Raw genomic sequence first — 27,340 nt, 5'->3', positions numbered from 1 at the left:
AGAGGCACATCATCAGTAGAGAAGACTCAGGTTTCCACCAGGTCCTCCAGTCCAGGGGCTGGGGCTCTGTATTCTCACACCCTGTTGGTCCGCGTTAACTCCCTGGTGCCCACTTGCCCAGTGGCCCCGCTGGCCTGGCGAGAGGGCAAGAGCCGTCTCTGGAGTGGCGCACACAAGGGACAACGCGACAAAGACAAAGCGAGTGACGGCTCCTGCAAATTATTTTACTTTGAATATACAGGAAAAGAAATCCACAAACGGGAAGCTATGTTCTATGGTTATGTCTTTTAAACAATGTTTTGTATTTACAAAAATTTTTTTCCTGATTAAAAGCACCAGCTGAAGTTACAGGCTGCTAAAACCATATTACAAACCCATTAAAAGACATTATGCCAAACATACTTATTAAAAAACCCTTAACAAAACAGAGACAACGCAATCAACAAATTTACCCACTGCACCAGGCAGCCCTTTTTTGATTTCCTTGCCAGTGTTCCCAATAAGTGGGGTGGGGCATGCTTACCCCAGGGAGAGGACCCTCGCTTTACCCGCGGATGACTGCAAACACCCAGCGCAGGGGAGACAGCGGCGTGTGTATGCCAGGGAACCCGGGATCTCCCGGCCCAGTCCCCCAGATCCACAGGCCCTGAGGACCCCAGGAGGAGGTGGGAGAACACACGAAAGTCAGACTGGCTTTCAGTAATTTACCTGCCAACAGGGATCTTTCTGCTGCTCCCTTGCATCTCTGCACACTGAAAGGCTTGAAGTTTTTATCTGTTTTTCCTAAACAGTTATGACACTGTGTAAGGTCTCCCTGGGGGCTCACTTGCTGCCTATCTTAAATTCTGATTGAGTGAGAAACCGTGAGGCACTCAATTTGGACTCACAGGAAGGTACTTATGACAGCTTTATGTAACCAGAAGATGCTACGGTGAAGGGGAGGTTCAAAGCTCGCACACGCAGAAATGCATGTACACGCAGTTTGGCTTCCATAAAGCTATAGTGGAACATTAAATATTGAGTACTGAATTTTTAGCTGTAAACATAAAAACTTATCCTTAACTTTACATGAACATAGATAACAGAGTGGTCACTAAAAGCACTTTAACATCAGGACAGATGTTAAGTTTTGAGGTTCTTATTTCAACTGCTCTACATAAAAAATGCCCTAGAAGCAAAGAAAGGCTTAAATAAATACGCAGAGACAAACATGATGTACAGCGTGATTGAAGTAATGAGAGTCTGGAGAGGTCAGACAGTGCGGGGTCTAGGCCAATAGGGGCAGCTTGTGGCAAGAGGGGGGCTCTGTCCCATGGGTGGAGGGGAGGGCCTAGGGGATACCCTTGAGGGGGGAGGAAGACAGGACAGGGCAGCTTGTGGCCACATGTCACACCCTCCTCTGTAGGCCTCACGGGCCCAGGGGGGTCAGCCAAGAAGGTAGCCCTGAGCAGCACGGGACAGTGCTAGGCTCTCCTGGGTGACCCAGGATGCCACACAGATGGTGGGTCCTCTTCGGACAAGCCCCGGCCAGCCCACGCCTCCAATCAGCAGCTCACTTTGCACGCCTGTCGCTGGCCTCCAGTGGGCAGCAGGGGCCTGACGCTGGCCTGGTAAGGGCAGTGGCCCTGTGCAGGGAGGTCTGCTGACAGCCCTGCTTGTGGCTAAGGCACACTCAGGCCTCAGGGCCTGAGCAGCTGACCTGAGTGATCCCAGTGTTCCTTCTGTCAGACACTGAGGCTTCGAGAAGCAGCCCTCACAGTGTAAGGGTAACAAGATGCAAACTAACAAGCCACCCTGACTAGCATGACCACTCAGCACTCCTCTGTGGGGAGACGCTCCCAGGCACCGGAAGCTGGAGGTGGCTACCTCAACTGCCCCCAATGCCACCATCACCACTGGGGTACCTCCTCAACTATCCAAGAGGAGCACAGAACCGAGCATGGTTGTCTGAGCCTAGCAGAGCCTCCTGGGGTCCAGCTCAGGAAGAGCTTTCAACGCTGTCCCAAGCCCCAAGGCGAGTAGGTCTCCTCATCCTCCCTCCTGAGAACAGCATGAGGGGCCAGGCGTCTGTGAACGTCCTCTGCCGAGGAGGCCCCAGAGCTGCCAGGAAGCAAGCCCCTTCTTCGTTCAGGCACCCTGAGTTGGGCTGAGGAGGGTCCCCTCCCTTCTCCTCTGCTTCCTGCCCAGCAGTATGGATGCTGATGGGGGAAGGCGGCTGACGCAAACATAGGAGTCTCAGCCCCCCGCCCCAGCTCTGCGAATCACCACACACGCACGCACACACATGCACACCCGTGTCTACAAGAACGTGCACCTCCGTGGCTGGACACTGAATCCAGGCAAGGTGCAGATGTTTGGAAGCCGAGTTCCTGGGTCCCCCAGGATTCCTGACCAGAGGCCCTGGCTGTCTGATGGGGGGACACTGGACAGAAAGGCAAGCTGGGAAAAGTGTTATGGTGGGATGTGCATTTTTGTCCCTGACATGCGCCATCACTTCTTCCCTCCAATTCTGGGGCAGAAACTGGCGTTTTGCCTCTGGGCTCTGGAAGCTGCTGTGAGCAGAGGAAACACTCCGGCCAGGCACGGAGGCCCAGGCGATGGAAGTCATGTGGCAATGCACCAGCGGTACCACCCACCCTGGCAACTGGCACCCCACTTCCCGCCCAGACACGCTCCCTTGAAGGCGTGACTCAGACGTGGAAGCAGAACTGGCAATTCAAGTCCATTTTAAAGGATGGCTCTAGAAAGTTGGCTCCAATATCCCACCTGCAAGCCTCAGCACTGGGGGTCTTGTTACATGGTGGGAATGGCTGGCCAGCCCTTCCTGGGAGGGCGGAATCAGCCCTGCACACTCCCCAGGGACTTGGAAGCTCTGGAGACAGTCAGAAAAGAAGCCTGGGGACACCCACTCCAGCACACCTCCAAGGAAAGCTCAAGTGCCATCTGGATGGAAGTAGGGGACGCACCGGGCCCCACGGAGGCCCCGAGAACCTGGGCGGCTCCCTTCAGGAGCCTCACAGGAGGCTGGCCAGGCTTGTATTGGGTCCATTCTGAGCTTGGAACTGCACGGGGGGTGGGCCATCCGTCCACTGCAGAGGGGAGAGAACACACAGGTGAGGTCCTTCCTAGGAAGGGGCAGAGGTGTGCCGGGCTGCGTGTCCGCCCTGGACTGCTGCTCTCTTTGGGCTGAATGCCCAGCCAGGGCCCTCTGTCCACCTCGCCTGAGTCAGCAGGGGCCCTGGGAAGTGCCGTATATCCCCCACTTGAGGAGCGATGCCGTCTCCCCCATCTGAGGGGCCCCTGAGGCTAAGCTGAGTTAGGGATGCTGGAGACATGCAGGGAGACGGCAGCCAAGCGTGCACTTCCCTTCTCAAGGAACGTGTCCCCTGGGGGCTGCAAGCCAAGGGAGCAGGCCCTGAGGAGTCAACCAGCACGCTTTTTACCTCCCCAAACCCAGTGCCTATACCGTGATGAGGTTGTGTTCAGGGAGACTGCAGGCTTCAATGTGGTCCTGGAGCAGCTGCTGCGAGAAGTTCTGGTGCATCTGGGCGGCTTCGTGGGCGTCCATAGCATTCCCGCAGGCCTTGTTCAGGTCTAAGGGTGGGATGTACACATAGGGTGGATCCACCTTGCCATACCCCATGTCCTCCCCGTGGACGTGGGTAGAGCCCTAAGGTCAAACCCTGCTCTACCAGTGAGTTCCTGTCTATCTGGCATGTCACCTGCCCTGAGCCCTGTCTCAGGGTCAGCAAAGCCCACCTGCCAACGGCCCTTACACATGTCCTCCTGAGCTCCTGAGTCACATTCTTGGAGGTGCGTGAGCAGTGTGGCCGACACAAGGGTCGGTTGGGCAGTGAAAGCCTCAGGGCTGTGTCCTGTGGACACTGGCCCTCCTGGGGAGGTCCTGGCCAACCCTCGGGCACACAGGAACTCATTAGAGCAGGGCGCCCGATACCCACTCCCGAGGCAGAAAGACTGAATGGGCCCACAAAGCCCACTGCAGACGGGAGCAGCCTGCCCTCTGCCTCGTCCCCACGGCCCTCGGTAAGACTCTGGAGTTTAGCAGCACCATCTACACCGGGGAGCAGCAGGACCAACGCTGACACGGCTCAGAGCCTACTGGGCACCCCGAGCATCCTGGCCAGCACGGGCCGACAGGGACAACTGCCGCAGCCAGTCATGGAGAAGGAAACCGAGGGTGAGGGCTAGGGCTCACAGTCCACTTCTTCACCCAGAGAGACTCCAAGAAATGGCCTTGTGGAGAGGGCGAACCGATCCTGTGTGCAGCTGATGTCATGAGTGAGCCTAGTGCCCACTGCCCCCAAACAGGGCCTGCCGTGGAGCCTGAGCGCATGCTAGAATTGGGACTGGGGCGTGTGGAGGCCCAGTCTGAGCACAAGCTCATCAGGGCTTACCTGAGATCTTTTAGACTTGGGCTCCCAGCAGCCCTGATCTCTGGGAGGGGCTGGCTATTGCACTCACCTCTCAGCAGGGCTGAGGACCACAGCTGCACGGACATGTCTGGGATCTTGCTGGCCAGCTGCATGGCAGGCACCACCATGTTGTTACTCTCCTGTTGACCGAGAGCATTCAGGGAAGGGAGTGGGGGCTGGGGCCAGCAGCGGGGACAGCCACACCGAGCCCAGGCTGTGCCCTCCTCCTGCTGCCCGGAAAACTCCTATTCCTACTTCAGAGCCCATCTCAAATGACCTCCTCTGATGTACTCTTCAACCGCCTCACGAGAAAATAAACTGCCCCCACTCTTCAGCTCTGCAGGTATGTCCTCATCGGGGCACTGCTGGCTACGGACAAGTCTACGTGCCTTTGTCTCTAACCAGAGCAAAAGGCACTGGTGGTAGTCAGCTCTGGACTCAGATCAGGAGCCAATTAGAAATGCACATTCAGAGGTCCCAGGGCCTGGGAGGAGGAAGCAGTCCGCCCTGGTGGGGGTAAGGAGGGCTGAACGGGTAGAGGAGAGAGGAAGGGAAGGGTCTCTTCTACATACAAGCCCACTCTTGTGGGAAGCTACCGGACATGTGGGGCTGTGGGACACCAGGGCATGTTAACTCTCCAACCCTGACAGTGAGACTGCACAACGCCGCCCCCCTCAATACCTAGGATGTACTGACAGCGGGCGGGGGGCCCTCAACACCCATCCCTGACCCCATGATGACTGGCAGCACTGCTCCGCCCCTGCTTGACCTAGGGACAACAAACTTTGCTGGCCTGGATGTAGGATTCAACGTGACAGGGGAGAACTCTCTATAGAGCAGCTCCTGGCAGATACCTGCCACGTACTCAAGAGATTTACAAATCCTCAAATCCAACTCCTGAGGCCTAGCTTCAGCACAGGCAGGACTGTGTTGAGAACATAAAAGCCCAATGACTTCACACTGCCCCACGGCTGGCACCTCAAAGATGAGCTCCAGGTGGGTCTCAAAGCTTTTCAGAATTAAATAAAGTCTTTTGAAAACCTCAGAATGCACAACAGAACACGAAATACTACTCTTCTCCTCGAGGCCTGGAGTTGGGCCTGTTTGGAGGCTGCCAGAAGGAGAGTGCCCCTTGGCTCTCGCAGGCAGGCTCCCCCATGCCAACTTGTAGCCCCACAGAATTTGGTATGAAGATGTGTGATTCGGAGAACTATCCCATGTGGGGATGCTCACAAACTCATGATGCCTCTGGACACTCCAGCCTGGCAGGCTCAGGGCAGAGTGGGCGGTGTCTCCCTCAGACCTGGAGCCGCTTGAGGCCAGGCCCAGGCCTGAGGGCTCCTGGGGCCCCCATGTCACTCCACATAGGCCCAGACACACAAGGAGCAGTGGAGGTTCCTAAATAAGCTCGTAAGATGCCCCGAGATCACCTCAAACGTGAGCCAGAGCTGCCGCTGAAAAGCTGCTTTGCTTACCCTGTCCCATGCAAGGGGGTTTCTGGGGACTACTAGACAAATGAGAGCCAGTGAGGTCTGATTCTAAGCCTGGGTCTGCAGTTTGGGGCTCTGTGACCTTAATCTCCCCAGCTGGAAAATGGGGGAACCACATCCACCACACCAAGACATGAGGCGGGTGGCCCACACTCAGCAAGGCCTCATGTTGAGCCCCTGGTTCCCATCTGGGCCCCAGACCCACAGTGAGGCCACTGTTCCCAAGTGTGCTCAGAGGCTGAGGAACAAGGTGACAGGGTATTCTAAAAGGAGCAGAGCTGCACTCTGAAGGGAGAACCCAAAGCTCGTCCTCTTCCTTTATGGGTGGTGACGCCCCCAGTGTTCAGGCCCTGGCCCCTGGGAAATGCTTGTCATGTTACTATGGGGAGGGGAACGTGCCAAAGTTGTTAAAAAATGCTCATTCTTAGGGAGCCCTAGGGTTTGATCAGATAAAGCTCTACGGGCCTAGACACGTAACCCATGTTAGCGAAAGTGAGGCTGGCTAAACTATGAAGTATATGCTACTTCAAAATCCTTGCTGCCACTGAAGAAAACTTTCACCCAGTGGTGCAGAGAAAGACAAGATATCGAATTATGGAACAGCCTGAAAGACAAAACCTATGTGTAGGCAAAGACAGGTACTGGAAAGAGCCAGAAGACATGCAATCGTTTCTTCTTTTGTTTCTCACGCTTTCTACGATGATCATACCATGTTATATAACGTGAACAAACGCTATCTTAAAAAAACGGCCTCGAGAGATCAATAGGTAAGAGCAGGCGAGCAGGTAAGAGCACAGCCCAGGTTCCCCATCTGACTCGGAGACTTGGAGTCGGCTGATTCCACTGGGGACGAGCCCCAGGGGGCCATTCTAGGTAAAGGTGAAAACATGGGGTGCCCTGAGGACGACACTGTGTGTGCTGGGCAAAATGGAGCCCGAGGGATCTGGCTGAGAGGACACACCTCTCCACCCCCAGGTATTAACACACAGAAAGGAGAACCTGCCCTCAGCCCTGCCAGTTCTGGACAGCTCTGGAAAGCCCGTGGGACTCTGCCTGACCACTGCCTGCAGCCGGCACTGGGCCTGTCTGCCACACACACCCACCCTCCAGGATCCAAAGCTCCCCTTCACCCCCGGACCCCTGCCCGAGCCTCATGGAGCAGTGGGGAGTGGGGAGGTTACTGAGATAAGTTCACTGAGGGGCACAGGATGCAAAGTACTGCTAGGTGGCAGCCCGTAAGCACCTTGCAGGCCCCCTGCCTCTCGGCCCAGCCCTAGTCACTCACTCTGTGGTTCCCCAACACATAGAAGATGTGGCCCAGGAGCACAAGGGAGCAGGCTGTGAGTCGGTTCAGGTCCTCTGCGTTGGACATCTTCAGAGTTTCTCGAAGAAATCGCCTATGTGGGAACAGATGCTGAAGGCCCATCGGGATGCCTTATCGGTAGGAAGAGGCTGCAGCCAACTCAAGGCCCTGAGCAGAGCCCACTTGTCTTAGGGACAGAAGCCCTGGGCACACACGGTCAGGGAGCAAAAAGCACCTGGAGGGCCGGCCCAGGAGGTGCCGGGCAGGGGGCAACCTGTCCTGTACTCACTTGGCCTCATTGTAGCGTCCCTGGAAGAAGGAGAAGAGCCCGCGCACGTAGAAAGCTGCGGCTCGCAGGCAGTGTGAGCTGACAAGAGAGACAGGGGCACGCTTTGGTGGGGTTTTTGTGAGCGCAGCAGGCTTCCAAAGGGGAGCGAGAGGCGCCGGGCACACAGGGCAGTTGGGTCCCACCAGCACCGGCCCCACCCCGAGAGCAGAGAGAGCGTAAGACAATAGGTCAAGTGGGCACTCAGCACTCGGGCCACCTACCTGACAGGGAAGCTATGGTCTGGATTGATCCTTTCCAGCAAACTGTACAGCTGTGGCAGAAATGTCAGTTAGGATCATTTTGTATTTTGAAACAGGACAAAATTCAGCCTCAAACATAGCACTAAATTGACTAGGGCTGCTTGCATCTTCCCAACCCAACCTGAGAGCATTGTGCCCTCCCCCCAAATCCCATGCTTGAGTAACCTGAGCGGGGAGCGGGGTCAGGACCTGCGAAGACAGGTGAGGGCACTCCAGGAGACTGCATGCAGCTGTTTACTTCCTCACCCCCCGCACCCCACCCAGTGGGAATCACGGCCCCCATTATGAAGGGTGAGGGCTGGGGGGCCTCACAGCCTCAGCCTGGCCCACGTCAGGTGAGGGGGCTGGGCGGTCAGGGCAGCGGCTCAGTCTCAGCCTTTGTATGGTCAGAAGGACCCAGTGTGGGGGAGCGAGGTGGGAAGATAGGCCCACATGGGTCTTGTGGGCTGGGGGTGGGGTTTATCTGGAGGTGCAGGGATCCTGGAGGCTCTGATAGGCAGCCACGTGACTGACGTTCTAGGTCTCCTCTGGCTGCCAAGGAAGGAGGGGTAGAGGACACGGCTGAAGTGAGCTGAAGCTGCTTCCAGTGTCCCCACAGTACCTCCAGGAGGCGGACGCTGGGACGGCAAAGGACACAGGGAAGCCGAGCTGTCCCATGACCCACCAAGTGTAACCCACGGAGCCCACTCCTAGCCCTATGATGGCCCTGCCCATTGCTTCCTAACTGCTGGAGCAGACAAGGCTGGGCTTTCTGTTCCCTGGAGCCCAAAGCATCCAAACCCAGAAGCTGGGAGGTCCGCTAACCTTTTTTTTTTTTAAAGATTTTATTTATTTATTTGACAGACAGAAATACAGCGAGAGAGGGAACACAAGCAGGGGGAGAGGGAGAGGAGAAGCAGGCTTCCCGCAGAGCAGGGAGCCCGACGTGGGGCTCAATCCCAGGACTCTGGGACCATGACCTGAGCCGAAGGCAGATGCTTAACGACTGAGCCACCCAGGCGCCCCTCGGCTAAACTTTTTATAGACCAAAGATAAAACGAAAGCCACGGAGGTGGAAAAACAACTAAATCTTAGATACTCTAGAGGCAGGAGGCCAGGGCTGGGAGAGGGTAATCCTAGGGCTGAGGGGGGGATCCCAGGGCTGAAGGGAATCACAGGGGGAACCTGGTGTGAGGGCATTTGTCCTATAAGGACAAGCCCTGGGAGCCCCCTACCCTTTATGAAGTTGGGTCTTAGGACAATCTAGGAGCACAGTGCAAATGGCTGCCTGAGCTGCTGCTCCTCAGAAGAGAGCCATGAGGCCTCACTGACATTCTAGAACAGCTCAAAGTAGAAAAAACTGGATTTTTTTCTGCGCAATTCAATAAAGCTTGGCTCATTTTTAACAGGAAGAAATGTTATTTAGCTAGGGAACGTTCCTGTCCTAGACCCCGTCTGCCCCAGCCATGCCTGCAACTCTGGGTGGGACAGTGCCGTTTGCTGGATGGTGAAACCCTGGGGCTGCTGAGATCTGCTGGTGCCCGAGACCACCCCAACCCCACCGCCCCCGAATAAGAGTTGAAAAGATACCAAACATGAAGCATGTCACCTACTACCTCTTGGTGTCTATTTCCTTCCCGTATATACACACTCGCCAGATTGGTCACGATGAAGGCCCACAGCTCCTGGTGGTTGGTGAGCTAGAACAGGACACACGGCCATTAGAGGGCCAGGCCGGGCACAGTCCCATCACACTGGGGTCACTCAGTGGCACTGGAGCCGCCCAATCCTCCACGGCAGCTAATCTAGAATCACTTTCTTTCTTTCCTTTCAGACAGATCCCCTCGCCTGCTTCCTGAACCCCAGGAGCATAGAGCTGTTAGTTCTCTTCACTATAAAACCGTCATCCACATTAGGAGAAACTTAGGAAACAGAGAAGAGGAAAATCAGCTGCCCCTGATCCTGCCCTGAGAACACACTGCACTTCAGTCTATTTTCTGCTTGTTTCTCAGGACTGAGACCCAGACAGCCCCTCCCTCCACACCACAACCAGCGACCCCTGGGACCCCAGGGTGGGCTGATACAGCAGGGGCATGTGCTGGTCCTGGGGAGGACACCGTCAGGAGGGTAACTGAGGCTGTCCGACACCAGAGATGCCGCTGATGGCTGGTGGCGGATGGACCGTTGTCCTCAGTTCTTGGGAAATAAGAGTGGTTGAAGGGGGGACCAATCTGAGCAGCCCGAGCAGTCCCCAGCCCCTGGATCCCGGGGGCGCTGAGGCCGCACAGCTGTGCAGGAGACTGAGGCTGCCTAGGAAATGCAGCCCGCCCCCCCGACCCCAGCATGTGCCGAGGGGGCCCAGGACATCTTCTGACGCGAGCATCGCGCTCTGGTTTGTTTGTTGGAGGACTGCAGGCGGAGCACGGGTCTGGGGCCGGGGGGTCTGGGCGTGCACCCTGGCTGTACCACTTCCCACGTGCCCTGCGGCGCACACCATCAAAGCAGCAGCAGCCCCTCGTGGGACACCGAGACGGGGAGCCACGAGGCCATGGGGTAACTGCAGGGAACAGGGCGGCTGTGTGTGGCTGTCCCAGTACCACCAGGGCCCAGAGCAGCGGGCGCGGACGGAAAGGCCCGGAAGGCCATGGAAGCAGCCCCGTCCACCCCTCACACTCATGCATGCTGCCAGAGGCCCCGCGCATTGCCAAGACAAGCCGGGGGCGCGGAGCACTCCGAGGAGCAGTAATACCGCTGAGCCCAGCCCCAGGAGCGAAGAGATCTGGAGACTGGCACAAGGGACAGAGCAGAACTCCTCACCCGATGGTGCACACGGCACCCCCACTCCCCCCACACCTCTGCTTGGGGCCTCCTCAGGACCCCTGGGCGGAAGGTGTTGCCAGCCTCCTTTTCCCATGAGGACACCGAGGCCAAGGTGGAGATGTGCTTATCTGGTCCTGGAACAAGACAGGCAGAACCGGGACCTGGCACTGGGCTATCAACTCCCGGGCCCAGGGTGGCTCTCTCCAGGAGGCCGCGGCACCAGCTTTCTCCCAGGGCCTGTTGCGATCCTGTCTGAGGCAAGGACGTCGCCCCAGCGGAGCTCCTTCATGACCCCCAGAGCAACCAGGCTGCCGCAGGGTGAGGGCAGACCCCGTCCTGCCATGGGGGTGGCTCCAGGGAGCCCCTGAGCCCTGCCGAGTGACTCTGCATCTTCAGCTGTGACAGGAGCCAACACCAACCTGGCAGGTTATCAGGAAGGCTGGGAATTAGGAGTGAAAGAGGCTGAACGGGCCGTGGCACCAGGGGGCACTGGGCTCTCCCTGACGGCTGCCCTCCAGGCTCGCCCCACCCCAGGCTGGCCAAAAGCCTCCTTGCCCGCAGCTATCCCTTGTCATACTGTGCTGCCGGCGCTGGCCTTGCCGTGGACAGCCCGGATGAACGGCACGTCACTATCATGGCCGGCGTCAGGCTGAATGCTGCAGAGTCGCCCGCTGAGCACAGTTTTGTGCAGAGGTTGTCCTCATCAGACCACGCCCGACTCCTCACTGAGAAGCACCGCCCGCCCCTTGGAGTGAGGGCCGGCACCTTACCCGCAGGGCTGTGGTGAACTGGGCTTCTGCATTGTCCATGCAGTTGACAGAGACACAGTATAGGCCCTGCAAGAAGAAGGCACGGAGGGCCTGAAGCCACGCAGTTTGCCCAGGGCCGCACGACTCAACAAGTGACTGCTGAGCCAGCCACCTCTGAGCTTTACTCCAGCAAAGGGGCAGAAAGATGGCGGGCTTAAGTATTCCCTCCTCCCGGGACCTAACTCAACTCAGACTCCAGATGCTTATCAGACTCCGGCCCACCAGAAACATCTGGATCCCCCGTGGGGCAGCGGTCATGGGATTCCTTGCTGGAAGGGGGCTGGGGGCGGGCAGCCCTGGGCACTCACCAGCAGTGTGTGCAGCTGTGCCGCGTGGTTGGAGAAGAGCCGGGGGGACTGCTGGCACAGCTGGCAGACCTGGGAGATCTGCCAGGAAAGAGCACGCTCACCATCACAAGGCCTCGAACGTGGCACCCGGTGTCCCAGCAGCCTTCGGGAGACCCCAAAGCTGACAGGTGTGCCCACATCCGACCTTCCCTGGGCCACAAAGTCCCAGCAAATGCGTCTGTCACGAGGGCCAAGTGCAGCCCTGACCTCCTTGAGAATGATGACCCCTGTCCATTACCCCCACTTCATCCTCCCTTTCTAACATGCGTCTTAGCCATACAGCGCCTTCCCCCTACTCAGGGCCCCCACACCCCCATCAGGAAGGTAAACATCAGAGATTCTGGATTGGGGCAGGAGGAATGCTAGGATCACCGTCAGGGGACCCCAAGTCCTCAGACCCTGTGTTCCTCGGGCATGCAAACTTTCAGGGAAAGAACCACTGATTTCCGTTATGTCCATCAGGGTCACGAACTAACAGAGCATAGTGAAATGACAAGACTGGATGTTCTGCTGACACACACCGGGCGAATTTACACTCTCCCACGGGATGACTTCTGAGACCCGGCAGACTCCAACAGCTTTCCCACCCATGCGCGTGGCCTCTGGCAGCATTACCTCCTGCAGCGCAGTGGCCTTGTGTCCCGTGACAAGCCTGCACATGATGATGTGCTCGAGCAGGATCACTTGGAAGGAGGACAGGATAGGGCTGCAGTCAAGCACTGGGGGCGAGAGGTGTGATTGAGCACTCACGGGGCAGCTGAAGAAGAGACCCTAGGAGATGGACACAGAGCCTCCTGGGGACTCTGCATCCTCCCACTGCCCACCACATTGGCCCCTGGGCTACCCAGGTCTGAGCCCATTTGCTCTGCTGGGCACCAGCTCAGCACCAGCTGTCACCTCTCTCGGTGCCCACTGCACCCTCGAGTGAGGGGGTTCATCTCCCTATCCAGGTGGGGAGACAGGCCCAGAGCCAGGTTTTAGTGACCAGAGCGTTCTAAGAGTAAGAAATCCCTGGAGAGATTTGTCTTCCATCCTCACTCCACTGTGACCCAGGGGGGGGTGCTCTAGAGCACTCCGCACACAGTGGGTTCTAGAAATGTTGCAGTAGCCCAGGAGAGTGAAATTGTGCAACAGGCCTCAGGCAGCGGTGAGGGAACCCAGCTCTTGGCTTCCCTGAGAGGCTGTCCTTACATTGGAGCCAGATGGTGCCCACAGCCCTTTCCCAGCTCATCTGGAGGGAAAGAACCACCATCCCTATGGGCTTTGGTTCTCCAGTTCTGAAGGCTCCTCCCCCAGCAGCACTGATGAGGGCACAGGAAGCAGATGAACAGATTAACGGGGGTGCTGAGCCAGCCAGGGACACGTGAGGCTCTGGGTTCCTACTAGCCAAAGGTCCCTGGTCCCGCAGGATGGATTAGCTGAGCATCCAGGAAGAACCCACAACCTCCAGAGGACCTGCCATTGGTTAGGGAGATCTGAGTTCCAATCCCAGCCTCACCCGGCATGATCCATGTCACGATACTGAGAACAGACAGCAAAGCAGCCACCGTCTCTTTCAACTGAGCACTGCTGTCCCAACAGGCCCTGCTTGGGACCCACTAACCCTCACAGCCATCTTGAGCAGTGCGGGGGGATAGGACAGATATGGCACAAGAACCCCTCTGGCCAAGGATCAAGGATCAAGCCTAGGCTTGGCCTGCTCTGTCCCGACCCCAGATTGCCCGCATCTTCCAACTGGGTTAACAAGACCCACAGGTTAGGGTTAGGGTTAGGGTTCTACTCAGGGCTGCTGTCTTTCTCGGTTCTTCAGGCCAGCCCAAGAGGTGGCACTCAGGCCATCCACCAGGCGGCGCTGTGGCTCCGCGACCTGCCAAGTAGAGCCGCATCCATCCAGCCCCCGCCCCGAGACTTACTCTTGAGCTTCTCCAGCTGCATGAGGGCTTTGTCCGTGTACTTCTGTGCTTTCTCCAGGTAGCCAGCCTGCATGGAGTGCATCACGGTCACCTGACGACAAGACCAGACAGCGGTGGTCACTGTGACCCTCTTTTCCCCGCTGTAGCCGCCGGGGCCCCAGTCGCCCAGAGACTCACCAGGTAGACGAGCACACACATGTGCTCCTTAGGCAGCCAGTGGAACAGGTCAGCGGGGTTGCTGGGCAGGATCTCATCATCGTGCAGCGTGGAGATGGTCTGGATGCACTGCTGCAGCTGCTTCAGGCACGGCTTCACGCTCTTCACCTGGAGTGGGTGAGTGGCGCCACACACCTGAGGGCCTGCCGACTCGCACCGGGTGCCAGGCCCCTCAGGATATGAGGCCCCTGGGCAGCTAGCCAGGCCTGCCTGTCCAGCCACCTCTCAGCCCCTTCCTCCCAGGAGGTCCTGCCATGCTCACTGCCTGCAGGAGCCCCCCACCCCGATGGGTCAGCCAGCTCTTGGGGTGCAGGGCAGGGCCAGGGAGGTCATCTGTGGGACTGAGGCTTGGCCACCACCCAGTTTGGGGCCCAATACCAAGGCCTGAGAGAAGCCTGTTCAAAGACCCTGCTCAAGCCACGCTTCTCTCCTGTAGTTAAACCTCAGGAGAGGAAGGCAGGGCTGGGGCAGCCGGTTACCCTGGGGGGTGCGAAGTGGCTCCCTGGCAGTCCTGCAGGCGCCATGGTTTGTACAGACCGGCCCCTCTACACTGGGAAGCCCTGTACCAAGGCCCCCGTAGGCCATCTCTGCAGCCATGAGCACCACACGAGAGTCTGGTCTATACCTAGGTGTTGAATGCGGTGTTCAGCCCAACAGGCATAGCTGGGTGCAAGTGGGGGAACAGAGGAAGCCCCTTACCCACGAGACACCCACTAGGCTGTGCCTGTGGCCTCTGAGCACACCAGAGATCCTGCCTGTGCTTGGTCACTAGGCCAGGGTCCGGTAAGACGGACGGAGTAGCACACCCAAAAGGCTGCGAGGTCACCCACGCACGGATGCAGCTGCTCCTCAAACACACGAGGATTACAATCTACTCTAAGACACAGCTGATCCTGTCAATCCCTTCTCGAACTCCATAAAGCTGTCATCAGCTGGGGGATGGTGGACACACTGCTGGAGCACCTGCTGTGGGCCAGGCACCATGCCACAATCCTCAGTTTATTCTCATGGATTCCACAAACTGCCCTCAGATGCCTTCAACTGTCCACGCACTGAGTGCACCATTACTCCCGCCACGATGCTAGCTATAGGAAACCCCCATTCCAACAGTGCCCTCTGCCCACAGGGACAAAGCACTGGTGCCAGACCATGATAAGGTGTGTAGGGAAGGCTGAGCCCCTAATGATAGACATGTCATGTGGCTACTGACAGGAGGCAACCACAGAAGTGAGGTCTTGGCCTAAAGCCCACTTGCAGCCTCCTCACTCCCCATTAGCCCTTGTGTGGGAGGCATTACATACCTGCCCGGCATCCAAGTAGTGGGTCACCTGGAGGACCAGGAAGAAGACACGCAGAGACTCCTTCTGGATGGGGTTCCCTTGCCAGTTCTCAACTATCTGTCCACAGAGGGTCAGCAGCGGGTGCACTTCCTGTAACTTGCGCTCCATCAGCAGCAGCTGGGGAGGGAGGAGCAGGTGCTGGGAGCACCTCTTGGTGCCCAGGTCTGCCCCCCTCCAGGGGAACACCAGCACCACAGAGAGAGGGCAAAAAAACAACCCGAGGCTTCTTCCTTAGCACAAATCCTTGGAATCGGAGTTTCACTCTGGGGGGCCTCGCCCTTGCTACAGCCTGCTGTGTATGAGGGTCTGGGCCCACAAGAAGCCACACTATGGCAAATAAGCGGGGCCTGGCCTCATGTCCTCCACACCAGCCCCACTCCACCCAGCTTTGACTTACCATTCCTTTGCTGAGCAGGAACAGGGCCCTGGAAAAGAGAGGGTGAGTCAGTCTGTGAGGCCCTGGCACCTCCCGGGATGACTGTGCCACCCCAATGTTCACGGGGACCTAATGTGCAGCAGTCCCTGGTGGTCCCCAGTGAGGTCTGTTTTATTTATGAGGCTGTTCTACTTCATCCTGTTTGAGCTTTCTTTACTTTTTTTGCCTGGGTTAGATGTTCATGAGGCTCAAAAGCCCAGAAGGCATAACCAGGTGCTCAGAAAGTGTGGAGTAGCAGAGTACGGAATGGCAAGCGTGCCACAATCCCAACCTGGATGACAGAGTAGAGAGGGGCTCCGTGTCAGCGGATGGTGCTGGGCAAGCGCTGGGGGGAGGCAGGGGCTGCTGCTTTCAGGAATCCCTATGGTTGTGCAGAGCCCACAGGCCCTCACTTTGTTCAAGATCAAAGTCTCTGTCCCGCCTGTCTTGGCAGAATCCCTGTGTGCTATGATACTCCATCAGGTAGGTACCATTCTCCCCATCTTCTGGGTGAGAAGACTGAGGTGGGGAGATCACAGTCACACAGAACAGATGTCTATGCTCCAGGCCACCACGCCATTCCCCGTTGTTACCTCAGGGCAGGTAGACTGTAGGGTCTACCTGCCCATTGTTCAACCATCGAAATGTAGGGCTGGGAACTTTATATCAAGGTTCCCACAGTGTCACACATGTTATCACCCTAGATTTGTGGTCAGAGGTTCTGGGCCAAGTGATCTGCAGCTGCGTGCCCTGATGGAGCCGACCCAGGCCGCCTGTCCACAGCAGTGGCAAGAAGCCTGGCAGGAGACACTCTTGAGTGAACATGTGTAGTGTTCAGCTGTCCCCATGCCCTGTTGGGCCTGAGAGGCACCAGGAGCCCAGTGATAGCTACAGCACAAAGGGGGCAGGAAAGGCCAGGAATGTGGGGCCAGAGTGTGTAACAGCCACCATCTCAGGGCAGGACAGCCTGGAGGAAGCTGAGTGGCTCCAGCGGGCACTTTCAAGTCTCGAGTTCAGAGAACAGAGCCGGGGACGGTTTTTTCCCAACAACTTCACGGGCTAAGATTAGCCTCAGTGAAACAAAACGTTTCAGAACCCGAATGCATACAACAGAGTAAGAGCACCGGTGCCTGGTGCCTGTCCACTGTAGAGCTCTTTAAGGGGGAAAAAAGACAGACTGGAGGCCTTCGCAGAGGGTACACAGTGAAGCACCAGCGCCCTCTGACCGCTGACCCCAGGGTACCAGTCTCCAGACCTCAGTCTAAGCAGTTCTGTGGGTAACATGAACCTACGTCCCCTCTTTTATATGAACGTCCACTCACTCTGTCTCCTATTGTACATCTAAAAGCCCCTCAGTGTCCCCTGAGCAGGGACACCAGGGCTGCCTGCAGACGCTGCCAAGCACACCACGCATGCCCTCTGGGAGCACCACTCGTGCATCTGCGCCTCAAAGGGACCAGCCCAGCACACCATATGAGCACTTTTTAAGAGATACTAGCTCCATGCAAGAACCGAGAATGCAGGCTGCCCGCCCCTCTTCAGTCTACTCTCCCCTCCAACTTCATGAATCAACAGGGCAAGAGATGTCGGGTGCTGCTTTCATCTGGTTTTTACTCTGTGCAAAAGTGATCCCCATTTCGAGCCAGAATGCCAATGTTCTTTGTTGTCTTGGACAAGATAACCGGGCTGTCTCCAAGTAAGAGGGACTGGGATGTGGAGAAAGGGTGCCTACCGTGTATACTCGGATCCCACCACCCGGGCGTACTCAGCCCCCACGCCCAGGAGGTCGCAGGCTGACACCAGGTCCTTCTCAAGTGTGTGCAGTTGCTAAAAAGGAGAGAGCAATGACACTTGCTTTACAGTACCTAGTACCTGACCTTAGTGCTCTGTCGGTGACTTAAAACTGAACCTCCCCACACACCCACAAAGTTGTTTCAGTCAGTTTTGAGCTAAATCAACCAAATTATCTCATCATATCAACTGCTTTGGGTATAGAACTCTACTTCGTCTACAGTGTACCTCATTTAAGCTTGATGGCTCACAGAGCCAGCAGTTAGCCCTTACAGGCTCAGACCCCCAAGACGTTGTGAGCGTGCGGTGTACTATGCAGATCACCTCCGGAGGCTAGTCACTAGGGAGGCAGCCAGAGGGGCCCGAAGGCCTTGGTCAGGAGCTTCGGCTCCTGCATGCACCAATGCAGGTGACAGGGTTGTCATGGAGGGTGGGCAAGAGCAGCCTGGGAGGCAGGCTGATTCTGAGACAGGAGAGACTAGAGGCCAGCCAATGAGGGGGAGGTGTGGGCAGAGCCCAGAACAAAAGAGGTATCCCTCACAGTAGAGCATACCTGTCCCCCATCCTCACCCCCAGCTGGCAGGCCTCTCCACTGTGGCCAGGAAGGCCAAGCCTAGAAAGCCCACCACCACTGAAGTGTCTCAGAGCACAGGGACCATCCACGTCTGGGGAACTGAAGGGAGTCCGGGCGGGGGACCTACATGGAGCCTGGGCTTGACTCAGGCACCCACTGCCCAATAGTCAGTCCCTCGGAATCTCAGCTCAGCTCTTACAAAACACAGTGGATCACTGGCAAGAAATGCTCCCCGGATTTAAAAGAACGCAGGCCAAAGGAAGCCCCAGAAGGGAGGAGAACATGAAGACAAGGCCGTGTGTTCCCCGGACACTCCCACCATCACCCTGGGTGCTGCCTGGGGCAGGGGGTGTCTTGCTGAGGACAAAGGCTGGTTAGCATCCCTGTGTCCCCACCCATTCAGTGCAGCAGGCTAAGGAGGGCCAGTGTGTCCTGGAGGGTGTTACGTGTACTCAGGCGGGCCTGCCCCACGGTCAGGGCTCCTGCTGACCCCCTGCTCCTGGGCCGGGCCTGCGGTACTCACAGCGAGCTGGAAGAGCAGGCGGCAGTGCCAGTACGGAGTCTGCTGTGAGATCTGGATGGCTTTCCGCAGCAGTGGCTTTGCTGCGTCTACGGAATTCTGAAAGGAAACAGTCAAGTCTGGGGAGGAAAAAACAAGCCGGCAAGCAAGCTGGATTCCTTATGGAACAGCTGCAGCGCCAGAAGGCCACTCCTGTTCACGCTCACCAAAGGATTTGTGGGTTGCCAATTTACTTTATTAAAAGAAGAAAAGATTTTATTGGACTCACTGGCTGGAAGTTTTTGCATTGCTCTTAAAATAACTCCTCATTCAACTAAACTGAAAAGTAGCTTTAGTCCAAAATCCTCAACAGTCCAATTAGACAACAAATTGCCATCTTTCCTGTTCTGCAACCAGAGAGAGGGGCCAGGGATGTGAAATAGGCACTCCCTCCTGCCCAGGGAGCCTCATGCGTGGCTGCTCAAAGCAGGGAAAGGTGATTTTCAGCTATGTCTGAGATCAGGAACCAGGTTAGGAAGGCATATGGACTTGTTAGGAACGAATCGCCCTAAACCTAGGAACAAGCCTGTTTTCCAACAGTCTTTGACAGAAAGATTCTGCTGGCCTTTGTAGCAAGTGATGACCCGTGGATGCTCTATACCAGGGTATGGAAGGTAGAAAAGTAATAGGAAATATTAAAAGCCAGAAGGGAGTCCACTTCTGAGAGCCGCAATTTACCATTGTGCCTCTGTTCTAGGGAGAACAACTTTGCTTTCAGAAACCTTCATGTGCTCTTACCTCTTGACAGTATAACTCAGACAAAAGACTTGCTGCTTCAAATTTAACATCTTCAAACTGTTGGATCTAATAACATCCAGTTAAGGAAGGAGAGACACGGCAAAGAGGTCAGTTCAAAAGGGCCACAACCTGGGGTTCTTACATGGTAGAGGCTGGCGGGACAGGAGCATCCCTGCCTGCTCTGAGGCGTCAAGCTCACCTACTCCTCTAGCAACCCCCGTGTCTGGTGCCGGCTGGGTGTAGAGCTAGATGACAGGGCGCTAACAGGAGGATGGCACCCAGGGAGAAGATGCTGGTCTGCAGGGGTAGCAACATCAAAGAAGGGATTCTTCAGGTGGGGCAAAGCCTAAAACTTTGGGGTGCTTCATGGGGGGATTAAAATTTACAATACAATCTTTGCTCCGCCCCCCCACAAATGGAGCTTTCCTTAAAAGGAATGGTACCAACAAGAAAAGGATACTTGCTGTGATATCAACCACTGAAAAGAAAAAGAAAAAAGGATTAATTCTCAGCCAAATACTAGTTGCCTGCTTACTGGCTCCACTTTGGGGTTTACACAGGTTGTCCTGTCACCAAAAGCTGCAGGTATTCAGTTTAAATGGGAAGGTGGCCTGCTTGGCCTGAAAGGGTAGGCTCACTTTCCCTGCAATCCCACAACCAGAGTGCACCTGGGGGAGAGAGAATGAGTACCTGCGGGATCCCCTATGGACAGGAGTTTTCTGTCCTGCCAGCCCCCAAAGTCAGATTCAGAGCCCCCTCCTACCACAGCAGAGATGCTTCAGGAGGAGGAGTGCTGAGAGCCCCTGTGTACCACTCACTACATAGTACATGGACCGTCGGCAAATCACGACACAAGGAATCAATTACAACTGGAGAGTGGGTCGGGAGGTGTCAGTCCTTCCTGCAGAAGTGACATTTAAAAGATGCTTGGAAATGAGCAAAGCTAGCCTCAGAGTGGAGGTGGAAGTGCTCTGAGAAGGACTGGTGTGGGCAAATATGGCCAGGCGGTGGTGGGGATGGCTCTAAGACCTGAGCTCCCTGTCCTACCCTCTGCTGGCACACACACCAGCACAGGGTTCAGTGACATGCACCCACTTGGGGACTGCTGTGCCCTGCAGCTCCATGTTCCAACAGGAGGCGGTGGTCAGGACATGTGTGGGCCAGTCCACCACATGAAGTACACCAACCATGCTCTGTCAGACCGCACAGGACCCAAGCATACACTGGACACTGTTCTTGTCAACCCACTCATCCTACAGACATTCACAGAGCCTTGCCAATTGCTGGCAGGAAGATCTGGAGCTGAAGAGAAGACCCTGACTCACCATGCTCTATGGGAAAACAGTGTGTGTGTGCGGGGATGATGCCTGGGGTTGGGCCTTGAAAGGTGAGAGTGTAAAAGTGAGGGCAGAGGTGTCCCCAGGCAAAGAGGGAGTAGGAGGTGCTCCGGGCAGAGAAGAGCCCATGAAAAAGGCAGAGGGCCAGGAAGGTTAGGCTGGAAGGCCCAATGGATCTCTGTGCCATTCATGCGGCAGCACTGCCTATGGATGAGAATGCCCCAATACCATTCCCGGAGCCTTTCTCAGTCCGAGGCATAAAACAGAAGCGCCTGATCAGATCTGGGTTTTAAGTGTACCTAGAGCAGCAAAGATAATGTGTGAAGGAAGGAAGAGGGCCCATGGGGCTGCTGGTCTTAGGGCTGGAGAGGCCTCTGGGCCAAGGGTGAATGGTGGCCCAGGAAGTCACAGAGGCAGGGAGACTTGGAGCTGCCTGAGACCAGCTGCCTGCAAAACATAGACGGGCCAGGAGGGGGCACTGTGGGAGAGGGAGAGAGGAACAGACCGGGCTCCTGACACACACACGCGCGAACACATATGCAGGGCCCAGGCAAAAGGCACTCTGCAGCCAGCCTGAGTGTCCCTTCCCAAAGCCCCCCTGCAGCAGGGACAGGAGGGGCTCAGGGTCCCCGGGGGGGGGGCGGGGACTAGCCTCAGCCACACGGGTGATGTCAACGGAGCTGGTAAATACAGAAGTCAGGGTGTGCTTTCTACAGAAACCACTACTCTCCATGGGGAAGTTCAGTGCAGGGAGAGAAGCTCCTGAAGACCACCAGTTGGAAGGACAGGGGAAACTGGTGGAGGAAACTGTGACTGGAGACATGGTTGGGTGGGGAGAACTGTAAGACTGGTCCTGTGTCAGGGCAAGTCAGTTACTCTCCGAAACAACTGTCAGACTTCACTTCTGTATCTTTGCAACACTTGCAACATAAGTGCACAAACCAGAAAATATGGACACATCAGAAAATATATCTCACAACTAGATACATAGAATACCTTACCTAAGGTGGCTACTTTAGTCAAAGTTGCTACCTGATCTACATGTTTTACTATGCAATGCTAAAAAATAGCTTTTATGTCTCCTTCCTCACGATGGAAAGAAACCAAAGTGAGAGCTCTCCACTGCTGGGCAGCCTGCAGCTGCGGGGCAGGGACACAAACTAACCTACCAGAAGTTCCTGGGGTTACCTTGGGGCCCACAGGGGGAAGTAAGGGTTACCACAGGGTCAGCACAAGCCCTGAGGGGTGGATGGGCTCGAATGAGCACATGCCTGGAAGATTCCATCCAGGGCTGACAGTGTTTCAAGGCTTCTTGTACCTCAAAATCAAGATAATTATTTTTTTTAATTAGGTTTTTAAACCATCAAAATGTGTAGAAAGTTATTAACCGCAACTCCTTTTTCAGATGCAAGCACAGCACTTAGGAGCCAGCCTGCCTCCTTCTGCTGTGTGACCTTGACTAGGAGAAAGCCCCTGTCAGCATTGTGATTAGCAAATTGGAAGTGGTCCCTACCTCATGGGTTTGTTGAGGATCCAATGAGACAGTGTCCCTGAGAAAACCACATGCAGAGCCTGGCATGTAGAAGGTGACAACAATACTTCAATGATTTTCAAGCAGGAACAGGAAGAAATCAGGGGTTGGAGGGGAGGCAGGGGGACGAGTTGGTGGAACTGTGAAGGGATGGATCCTAGACAGATTTCACATCCTGAAGTCAGAGGAGGCTCAGAGAGTGAGAGTGAAGAAAATAGAAATGAAAACAGGAGGAAGCACAGATCACTCTTCCCTGAAAATGCTTAATGCCAAGCTCTGCAAATACAGCTTCTGCACAATGTTTTGCTCCCAGCGATGGGGCATGGAATTTGGCAGGACATGATGCTGAGGGATGAAAGATGTGCTCCAGCCACGCCTGTTGATGAAAGGCCCAGAAATAAGCCCGCTCAGGCCTTAAGAAGAGAAAGGGAAGCATTTAATCACTTGCTGAGAAGGTAAACCAGAGATTCTCAGGTTAAAGCTGGAAGCAGAATTCATAATCATCTGGACGGCACAGTTTGGAGCTGCTTTCTAAGTCAGGAAGCAAAACCACCACTAAAAAGCAGCTCCACTCCAACCAAACCCAAAGAGAAAGCAAACATGGCATTGACAGGGATACCACAGTCAAAGAAACTAGTGCATAAAGGAAGACTACCTGGATTATAGAAACTAATGGACAATTCATTGCAGAGAAGTAGCATTTATTCCTCTGCGGCTTTCAAACCAGCAAAGTCTAAGATGATGATGCATTTTCTAGGCCAAGGGATAAAGAGAAATATGATCAAAAGTTTAGTTAACAGCGTATACATATACATCTAAGTACAGACACGCAGATTTTTTTGATTCCACACAGGACGTGCAAATGACTAAAATGGAACTGTCTGCTGGAACGACAGTGTGAAAATAAGGCAAGAGAAGACTGAAAATGCACACAAGAACAGGTGCAGCAAGAGGAAAGCCAAGGTGAAAATGAAATGAAAGGGAACACAATATGAAAGAATCTACAGAAAATAGCTTCATAAATTCTCTAGCCAAGAGATTTCTGAGAAAAGCAACATCTCTTATAATCATGAACTATTTACTCCAGGAGTCCCAGAGCAGCCAAGAATTCCGATGACACACACACACCATTGCCAAAACCATCATCTAAAAGGGGAGACTCTCAGGTGAAGTGTCCAGCCATGCGCCACAACAGCTACAGGAGTCACTGAGCAGACCCGGGGAATGAAGAAGCCAGCGGGTGATCCAAGGGCCTGCGGAAGCACGAACCAGAGAGACCAACAGCTTTGACCTCAGAGAAAGCTGCTAAGCAAAGGGAGAAACATCCTCCATACCTCTGATGGAAACACTTAACAGATGATTCAAAGTTGACAGAACTGATGAAGCCAATGGGTAAGTATAAAGTTTATTATTATTTTTAAAGATTTTATTTATTTATTTGACAGAAAGAGAGACAGCGAGAGAGGAAACACAAGCAGGGGGAGTGGGAGAGGGAGAAGCAGGCTTCTCGCCGAGCAGGGAGCCCAATGGGGGCTCGATCCCAGGACCCCGGGATCATGACCTGAGCCTAAGGCAGATGCTTAACTGACTGAGCCACCCAGTTGCCCCAAAAGATTATTATTTTTTAAAGATTTTATTTATTTATTTGAGTGAGAGAGTGAGCGAGTGAGAGAGCAAGAGCGGGGGGGGGGGGGGGACAGAGGGAGAAGCAAGCTCCCCGCTGAGCAGGGAGCCCAATGCAGGGCTCGATCCTAGAATTCCAGGATCATGACCTGAGGTGAAGGCAGAAGCTTAACTGACTGAGCCACCCTGGTGCTCCAGATGGGTAAGTATATAATACATTCCTTCTACAAAGTTTACAAATGCAGTTGAGGCAGTTAGACACTGACAGGAAGCAAACAGAGAGTAAATAATCTAACCTTATATTAAAAAAAGTGATTACCAAGGAGGCTGGGGGTTTCTCAAGAGAGAAAAGAAAAGACACGTAAATAACAGGGAAACCGAATGTGGTACTAAGTTCAGAAGCCCATTAAAAGTTTTATCTACAGCACTCATAGTTACAGAAAATTAGTTCGGAAAAGAACAGCAGACAGAATGATCAAGGAGAAAATAGTCATAAAATACTTGAGTCATTTACATTGAAAAAAACTCAGTAGAGGGGCGCCTGAGTGGCTCAGATGGTTAAGCGTCTGCCTTCGGCTCAGGTCATGATCCCAGGGTCCTGGGATTGAGCCCCGCATTGGGCTCCCTGCTTGGCGGGGAGCCTGCTTCTCCCTCTCCCTCTACTGTTCCCCCTGCTTGTGCTCTCTCACTCTCTTTATCAAATAAATAAGTAAATCCTTTAAGAAAAAAAAAACTCAGTAGAACATGCGACTCTTGATCTCGCATTGGGAGATTAGAGCCCCACGTTGGAGGTAGAGTTTATTAAAAAAAAAAAAAAAAAAAAGATGCTTTTTGATACTCTGGGTTGGCTCCCTAAAAAGAAATTGGAAGCTCTTTGGCCATTTGCTCTTCAGGACTAGAAACAAACCACTTCTAAAAGAAGAACGTATTACAATTTTTTGTTGAGCGAGTCTGGGAAAAGAATGAATAAAAGCTGAAAGCAGCCTGATTGGGGGAAAATCACAGGACTAACAAAGAATGAAGATTAAAGAAACATGCTTGTGTTGCAACACAATGGGAGATTACATACAATTGCAGAAGGAAAACAGCACAGAGAACAGCCCTTTAACTGAAATCTGGACAAATTCCCAGCTGGGGATGCAACTGACAGAAAGGAAGGGATTTCCAAGTATAACATTAGTGTGAGCTACAGAGGGGACCTTGTGGCTCTGTGGGAAACCCCACAAGATTCAGGGTTCTGTAAAATCAAGGGAAGATGTTTCACAAGCATAAGGGTTTAAATTATGGGTCCAAAAGCCCAGCGGCTACAAGAAAGCAATCTGAGGCATGGCTGCTTCCCCTCTACAGCGCTGGGTGGGCTAAATGGGACAATATACACAGCAAATATGAACCACTGCTAGAAAAAGACTCAATGACTCCCGAGACAAGGGAGGGGAGGTGGCAGGATTTGTTGCAGAGAAGGGAGAGCTTCAGAACCGTAATTCACTGAAGGCACTGGGCCACCAGGCCTGAGCGGTCAGCCTCCAGCATGCCCATACCCAAGGAAGTCTGGGGCTTCATTTGATCTCAGCCTCATCACTGCCCAGGAGAGACCTTACACCAACTGGTCACAGCTCAGGCACTCCTTGGGATCGACCTGACATCCTGAGTCGTTCTCCAGGTTCGCTTTCCCCATCCCATTCAGGCTGCTCAAATGTCACTCCTACAAATAAACTTCCTCACTACCTCTGCCAAAAAAAGCTCCTCATCACCTCCATCTCTTAACCCTGCACCATATTTTCCACGGTTCTTCTATCATGGCCTAACCTTTTACTACATACTTAACGTTTGTCTCTTTCACATGAAAACATAAGTTCACGTTGACGGGGACTATCTTAGTCATCACTGATCTATGGCACCTAGAATAGAGCTTGGCACCTGGTGTGAGCTGAATAAATATCTGCTGGATGAATAAAAGGGATAAAAAAAACTTCATAAAAACAATAATGACTTATTGAAGGCATTGAAGTTGGCGATCCTGAGCCCAGGTTCGAGCCAGTTTTGTTAATAACTTGATGTGTAGCTTTAGGCAAATCACTTCATTTCTCTGGACCCATACCGCCTCACTCCTAAAACAAGGAAGGTGATCAAGCAAGGACTAAAGTCCCCTTCCAACTCTTTACACTCTGCAAAACAAAGATTTGATATCGTCCCAAAGGCAACTCATTACTGGCCACAGGTGGGCTGGGATTTACCTCAAATCAATACATTTCAAAAACTTAAGCTGATTCTTCTTAAGAAATTTCTAAGTCAAATAAAGCTGGGTAAATAGCAAATGAAGGCCTGGTCTGACAGGGAGCACAGTGTTACTGTGACAAGAAACAACGCCAAGGCCAGAAGCGTCACAATGACAGCCACCTTCCCACATTCTCTGAAGTACCAAGATGCCACAGTCAAGTTGGAGTTACGGGGTCTCTCTTCTGAAGGGGATAGACTAATGGATGACGGGAGGAAGAGAAGTCACCAGGGATACAGAGAGAGCAGGAGCTTGGAGATCCCCCATCCCACCCCACTGAAGCAAATGGTCCTGGAACCTAGGCCCCCCTCAGTTCTGCCTTGGAGAATTTTAACCTCTTCTCTCCGAGCCTCTGCCTCCCGTCGATGACACCCTGCATCAGTGATAGGGGCACAAGACCCTCCAGACACTTATCAGACTTCCGGGTCCAGGGAGAGGATGCCATCTTAGGTTTCCTGAGAAACCAAACTTCAGATTCCCAAGAGATGCCTGCACTGTCACCTTGACCCTCCCCTATCCTGAGTCACTTCAGGAGGGAGCATTCAGGCTGATCGATGCTCGAGGGGCTGAGCCCTGAGGAGTTGGAAGCTGCAGGTCCCAGTGGCCGATCTGGTGGCCTTCCCTAAGGCGCCAACAGATGATATTATCCTGAAAGCCTGAAAAATTTGGGGACCCTGTTGCTCCTGATAAGAGACAACTCTCAAGTACCCTGAGCGGGGTCCTGGGGCCCTGCCTGTCACCAGAGACTTTAAGGTACAAAGAGAGGCCCTCAGGTCCCCTGAGAGACTGGCGACGTCGGGGTCCTGCTGCTCGTGCGGAAGTCGCGCCCCAAGTCCCCGAAGAGAGGCCAAGCGGCCCCTGCCCGCTGGGGTCGCAGTCCGTCAGCCCAGGCCCCGAAAAGAGCCCGCGCCTCCTCCCTCGCGGCCGGGTCTGCGCTCACCGCCTTCTCCAGGTGGCTGCGCGCCTGCTCGCTGTTCTTGGTATGGTGGTAGAGCACGGAACCGAGCTGCAAGTGCGTGCGGGCCTCGATGCGCTGCGGCGGCTTGAAGGGGAACACGGCCTGCAGGCAGTGCACACACAAACGAATCTTGGGCGGGCTGGAAGTGCGGAAGTGCTCGGCAAAGCCCAGAAGTGCCAGGTACCACGACTCGGCCGCCTCCGCCTGCGCTGCCTGGGCCGCAGCCACCTGGGCCGCCGCAGCCGCTTGAGCCGCCATTTTGGCCTCCACAACAACAAGCCGCCGCCACAGGGAGACGGAA

General features: G+C 54.7%; 2 protein-coding genes across 3 annotated transcripts; one reads left to right on the top strand and one right to left on the bottom strand.

Annotated features, from left to right (window-relative positions):
- Positions 1–281: 281 nt before the first annotated feature.
- Positions 282–27,335, bottom strand: MAU2 (MAU2 sister chromatid cohesion factor). 2 transcript variants are annotated; one of them, XM_032412531.1, is made up of 19 exons: positions 27,022–27,335; positions 19,776–19,793; positions 19,316–19,381; positions 18,542–18,637; positions 17,386–17,480; positions 15,636–15,663; positions 15,200–15,355; positions 13,860–14,006; positions 13,683–13,773; positions 12,385–12,488; positions 11,731–11,808; positions 11,384–11,449; positions 9,407–9,493; positions 7,776–7,825; positions 7,516–7,593; positions 7,209–7,320; positions 4,483–4,573; positions 3,467–3,594; positions 282–3,089 (listed from the first exon to the last, which is right to left on the bottom strand). In XM_032412531.1, the coding sequence occupies exons 1-19, from the start codon at positions 27,295–27,297 to the stop codon at positions 3,015–3,017; spliced, it is 1,842 nt and encodes a 613-aa protein (XP_032268422.1). In that variant the 5' UTR covers positions 27,298–27,335; the 3' UTR covers positions 282–3,014. The 2 variants fall into 2 exon arrangements, with proteins under 2 accessions (XP_032268422.1, XP_032268423.1); XM_032412532.1 differs by having other exon boundaries at positions 9,410–9,493.
- Positions 9,403–11,332, top strand: LOC116637184. Its single transcript, XM_032412533.1, has one exon. It carries the CDS (start codon positions 9,947–9,949, stop codon positions 10,979–10,981), a length of 1,035 nt encoding a protein of 344 aa, XP_032268424.1. The 5' UTR covers positions 9,403–9,946; the 3' UTR covers positions 10,982–11,332.
- Positions 27,336–27,340: the final 5 nt, after the last annotated feature.

Source organism: Phoca vitulina, unplaced genomic scaffold (genome assembly GCF_004348235.1).
Source record: "Phoca vitulina isolate PV1807 unplaced genomic scaffold, GSC_HSeal_1.0 scaffold13, whole genome shotgun sequence".
NCBI classification, from domain to species: domain Eukaryota; kingdom Metazoa; phylum Chordata; class Mammalia; order Carnivora; family Phocidae; genus Phoca; species Phoca vitulina.
Note: the sequence above shows the minus strand (reverse complement) of the source record. Positions and strands in the feature narration are given on the sequence as shown.